The 5,777-nt window shown below is 48.1% G+C and overlaps 1 protein-coding gene across 1 annotated transcript; it reads right to left on the bottom strand.

The window, feature by feature from the left end:
* Window positions 1-4,031: 4,031 nt before the first annotated feature.
* On the bottom strand, window positions 4,032-5,558 carry LOC120658444. Its single transcript, XM_039936726.1, has 4 exons — window positions 5,152-5,558; window positions 4,513-4,549; window positions 4,249-4,324; window positions 4,032-4,150 (listed from the first exon to the last, which is right to left on the bottom strand). The coding sequence occupies exons 1-4, from the start codon at window positions 5,440-5,442 to the stop codon at window positions 4,081-4,083; spliced, it is 474 nt and encodes a 157-aa protein (XP_039792660.1). The 5' UTR covers window positions 5,443-5,558; the 3' UTR covers window positions 4,032-4,080.
* Between the last annotated feature and the right edge of the window lie 219 nt (window positions 5,559-5,777).

Genomic DNA, 5,777 nt, shown 5'->3' on the forward strand with positions numbered 1-5,777 from the left:
TATCTGGCTGAGCAAGAACTGGAGCAGTAGTGAGACGATCCTTAAAGGTTTGAAAGGCTTCTTCACAGGCTGGGGACCACTCAAACTTGACCCCATTTTTCAATAACTCGGTCATAGGCTTCGCAATTTTAGAGAAGTTCTCGATGAACCGGCGGTAATATCCTGCAAGTCCCAGAAAACTCCGAACCTCATGGACATTCTGTGGCTGCTTCCAATCCAGAACATCTTGCACCTTACTAGGATCTACAGCAATACCATCCTTGGAGAGGACGTGACCAAGAAAAGATACTTCCTCAAGCCAAAACTCACATTTGCTGAACTTGGCATAAAGACGATGATCCCTAAGTTTTTGAAGGACAATCTGAATGTGACGAGCATGATCTTCTTTGGTCTTGGAATAAATGAGGATATCATCAATGAAGATGATCACAAAGACATCCAGTTCCTCCATGAAGATGCTATTCATCAGATACATGAAATAAGCCGGTGCATTGGTGAGGCCGAAAGACATGACAGTGAATTCATAGAGACCATATCTAGTAGAGAAAGCCGTTTTCGGAATGTCTTCAATTCGAATCTTGATTTGATGATAACCCAACCTTAAATCAATCTTAGAAAAATAACGAGCTCCAAAGAGTTGATCAAACAATATATCAATCCGAGGAAGAGGATATTTGTTCTTGATAGTGACTTCATTCAACGGACGATAATCAACACACATCCGCAAACTATCATCTTTCTTCTTCACAAAAAGAGCCGGGCATCCCCAAGGAGAGGAGCTCGGACGAATGAAACCCTTGTCCAATAAAGTCTTGAGTTGTTTCTTCAATTCTTTCAACTCATTGGGAGGCATTCGGTAAGGTTGTCTAGTGATAGGAGCAGTTCCGGGCTTGAGCTCTATGACGAACTCCACCTCACGATCAGGAGGCATACCCGGTAATTCTTCTGGAAAGACATCCGGATACTCACAAACCACGGGAATATTTTCCAACGCCGTGGCTATGGTACTCGCCAAGGCATATAAACAAGATTCCATCTTGGCAAGAGAGAGTAGAACTCTACTCCCAGAAGGGTGCAAAAGATCAATGGTGCGGGGCCCACATTTGATAACTCCGTCATGCTTACCCAACCAATTCATCCCAAGAATCACATCTAAACCCATCTGATCCAGGACAAAAAGATTAGCTTGGAAAATAGCTCCCTCGATGAGAATTGGAACCCTATCCACAAAGTTTCTAGAAAAGATCTCTCCACCCGGTGATTCTATATGGTATGGCACTGGTAGATTTTGCATTTCAAGCTTACTATGCAGCACAAATTTCTTGCTGATGAAAGAAAAAGTTGCTCCAGAATCAAAAAGAACCATAGCAGGGTGAGATTTGATTAGGAGCGTACCCATAAGAACTTCGGCATTTTCCGGAATTTCTTCAGCGGTGGTGTAGTTGAGACGGCCACGCTTAGGAGCTTGTTGTGGCTTGGCTTCTTGGCGCTGTGCTTGAGGTAAAGGAATATTGGGCCTAGGTGCATTGAAGGCACTACCACGCCTCGGAGAGGGGCAGTCCCTAGAGATATGACCTGTGCCACCACAATTGAAGCACGGCCCCTTTGCGGCAACACCTGGGTTGTTCCAATAGGCATTGACTGGCCTAGGAGCTTGTCCTTGAAGAGGTTGAGGGTGACGCACAATCCACATAGGGCGTGGAGCTTGAGCACCCGGCGCCCGAGGTGGAAAAGGAGAAGGCCCCAGACGTGGACGTGAGGAGCTACCGCCCGCAGAGGTAGGAGCAGGGCGCTTGTTCTTTGCCTCAAGATTCTTCATCTTGTGCTCAGCTCTGATGGCGATATTAACCAAGTCATTGAAGTCTTCAAACTTGGTAGTGGAGAGTTTGTCTTGCAACTCTGCGGAGAGCCCATCATACAGACGTTCTTGCTTCTTGGCATCGGTGGCCACTTCTTCAGGTGCATATTGGGAGAGAGTGTTGAAGGCATTGACATAGACCATCACATCACGACCTCCTTGAGTGAGATTCAGAAACTCCTTCTTCTTGATGTCCATGATACCCTTGGGAATATGGAAGGAGCGAAAAGCGGTGCGGAACTCCTCCCATGTGAAGCGGTAGTTAGCAGGGTGAGATGCCTTGAAATTCCGCCACCAAGCCCCAGGGGCATCATGCAGTTGATGAGCAGCAAAAAGAACCTTCTCATGGGGCTCACACTCAATAAGACCCAGCTTCTCTTCAATGACATTGAGCCAGAAATCCGCATCCAGAGGATCCTTGGAACCACGGAAGATGGGAGGATTGGTGCGGAAGAAATCCCCGAACCTGTTCACTTGAGGCTCAGCTCTTGGACCATTATTGCCGGCATTGCCCATCTGGTTGACTATGGTTGCCATGAGTTCAGTTTGTCGGACCAGGACGTCCGCGAGGTTTGGGTGAACTGGAGGATTAGGAAGGGGATCCTCATTGTTGCGGTGGTTGTTGCCACCCGAACCACTGGCACCATCCCTTTCATTTCCCGAACGCAACACCATCCTGCTAATAAACAAAACGGTTAGCGGTCAGAAATGAAAGATAGAGGATGATACACAAAGGCAGGGTGGAAAGACAATGTGTAGATAAAAATCTAACACATGATCAACACCGAAATAGCAACTCTAAACGATAGAGCAGATTTGGTCCACTAAGGTTAGCAAGAACGAGATCAGCGAAAACTAGACCACGACACACTAGATCAGTTAGATGCAGGTTTGAAAACCACAAGAAAATATGCATGCATGCGAGGTATGAATGCAACATGACGTCTCCTCACAGCGTGAGCACGCCTTAACGTTCTAGCACTCACTTACGATCCGCAACAACCGCATTGTCCAACAGCGCTACAAACCTCCTACTAGCGCTCAGGACAATGGGTGATTCTCACCCTCTCAACCCCGGTAAAAGGCTCAAAAGGTTTCCAGAGGATGAAAGGGCTTTCCTACGCTCTCGCTACTCATGCAGACAAGAGAGGTTAAGCACATCTTAATTAAACAAGTGAAGCAATAAGAAGGAATTAGTTCTAAAACCAAGAAAGAAAGGTAGCATTTTACCTTAAGTTCAAGTTTTTAACCAAAGTAAATCTTAGTGCAAGTGATCAAATTTTATTTGACTCTCAACCCACTAAGCCAATTTTAGGTTCACTTCATGGAAACTCAGCTCTGATACCCGTTGTGAGAACCGCCCAATTTGATACTATTTTAAACGAACCGCCGGTCATTATCATACAGATGAGAGTTAACACGTGCTGGCCGGAGAGCGTGCCACGTGTTATCCCACATCTAGAGACACGAATAACCGACACGTCATTCATCTAAAATAATATCAAATCCGGTAGTCCCGGTATGCGCTCCAACATACGCCCAGAATCAGCATATGCACATACCGTTTACAATCGAATACATCGCCAAAAATCCACAAAGAGCAGTTTTATATTATCAGAGTTCACGGCTTAATATTACAAGTTCAATATAGGTGGGTTTCCAGCTTCACTTTACAAGCCTTGGGCTCACGCGAGTCATATTAAATAGAGACTTAGAGCTTATTGAAAATACATGCTCTCACGAAGCTCGATTACGATAAAGACTTACTAAAGTAATGACGCCTTGCTCAAGGACATCACTACAGCCACCACGACCTACTCTTCCCCCGCGTTCGGGTCAGCGGGGTAGAAGTGGCCGAACACCACTTCGGGTTCACCTGCAACTAGGTTTAGAAAGCACCCTGAGTACAAAAGGTACTCCGCAAGACTTACGCGATTAAATAAGCAAGGATCATGCATTGGCTCAATTAAAAGCTTTAAGGTTAAGTAATTAATGCAAAGCATTAGCTCTCTACACTATCACCTAGCAGAATTAATTAATCTTGCCCAAACCCAAACAATTTTAGTTGATTAAGCGAGTAATACAACTATAACTGTTCATAGCTGTAACACGAACCATTCTCAGCATAAACGACAATCTATGAGGAGTCCATAAATGCACATGAACAGGCAAACAGTCAGGTTCAAAAATCAAAACCAACAAACCAAACATATATAGAGTCATCATCTTTGAAAGCACAAACATACCTCTTCAGGATCAACAGGCTCTGAGAATACACCATAAGTGTCCTTCCTGCAAGAAACAAGGACACACAAAGATGAGGAGTCCTGGAGCTGAGATTGGACGAGCTGAAGGTCAGGAAGAACAAAGCTGCGAGCACAGCAACTCACTTCTGTAGCCTATCAAGGATGAAGACCAATAACTTTTTGTTCGGCAAAGGTGTTGTGGGCCCGGAATCTGAAGGTTCTGTCCAATGAACAAATCCAACCCATGAGCACATGGCGATCGAAGGCACAAGCATTAGTTAAAGACAAGGAAATTGGAATGCATCCAACAGTAAAAGAATTAAAAATGGCATCTTTGTGCACATTTGTCCAGGTATATTTTTTGCCCCTGGAAATCTGAAGAGTAAATGCCACAGAAGGAGCACCAACCTTCACGCCCAGCCGTCGCTTTCCTAGTCTTTTCTCCCTGCAGCAGCAGAAGCGGAAGATAAAAAGATATTTAGAAACAGAACATCCTATAAATAAAAAATGCTTACAAGAATCGAAAAAAACGGGGTAGAAAATACGCAGCAGAAAAGGTGGGGCATTCGTTTACCAGCGCCAGTTACCAAGTACAGTGATCTAACGAGGGCGCGAAATGCAGCGAAATTTGGCGCGAGAAGCAGACAAAAACCAAACCCGAAAAGGCACGCCTTTAAAAGCTTTGAGCCGGAGCGTTTAAAAAAATTGCGCCAATTATTGTGACGACAGGGCGATACGACTCTGCGAGGGTTTAGGATTATCCCCCTCCCAAATGATTGGGAGAGCTGCTCTCAGGCTGGGCTGAGCAGAGCGGGGTTGACCACTGCGCGTCTCACTACGGAGATAAATAAATAAATGCGGCCTTTTCATACCCGAAATAGCAAAGAAATTTCCTCGGGCAGCGCGCGGGCGCGCAGATCCGTACGCGCTCCGGGGCCAGGGCCCCCAAATTAGGTAAATTCCGGTAGGGATCGACAGAATTGGCGCGGATTCGGCTCGGATCGAGTCGGAGTCGGAGAAGAGGGGGGAGAACGGGAGGGCGCCCACCTTGGCCGATCCGTCGTGGAGGCCCATGACGAGGCGGAGCTTCTTCTCGCGGCGGCCAGAGCCGGATGCGGGCCCGTCATCGTCCTCGTCGTCGGCGCAGCCGGGGTCCCGGCGGTTGGAGCGGCGCGCCTGGGGCTGCTGCTGCTCCTGCAGCTGCTGCTCGAGGCGGAGGCTGCGCTTCTGGAGGTCGAGCAGCGACGGGCGGCCCTTCTTCTTCCGGCGCCGCGGCGGCGGAGGCGCCGACATCGCCGGGGACCGCCGCGACGGTGGCGCCTGCTGCTGCTTGCCCATTCCCGGCGTTCTTTTGGTTTTTCTTCCTTCTTTTTTTTTTCTTTTGCCCCCGGTTTTGTGTGGGGGGCGCCGTTGGCGTTCCGTGTTGGGGGGCGTGAGCTAGCAGCGGGGAGGTGGGTAGACTTTCCGGTGCGTTTTCTTTTTCTTTTGGGGGGCGTTTTGGATGCCTGCACGTGAGGAGCGTGTGCGCCTCAGCGCCTGTGCGATGCCGAGCAGCCGAGGTGTGGAGTGGCCGGCTGACGTTGCTTGCGTGCGCGGCTGAACCGTGCACCCACCCATCCCAACCCAGAGAGTCGATCGGAAAAGAATTCAGAACCTGGTGGCAACATGGACGT

This window comes from Panicum virgatum, chromosome 2N, assembly GCF_016808335.1.
Source record: "Panicum virgatum strain AP13 chromosome 2N, P.virgatum_v5, whole genome shotgun sequence".
Classification (NCBI taxonomy): Eukaryota; Viridiplantae; Streptophyta; class Magnoliopsida; order Poales; family Poaceae; genus Panicum; species Panicum virgatum.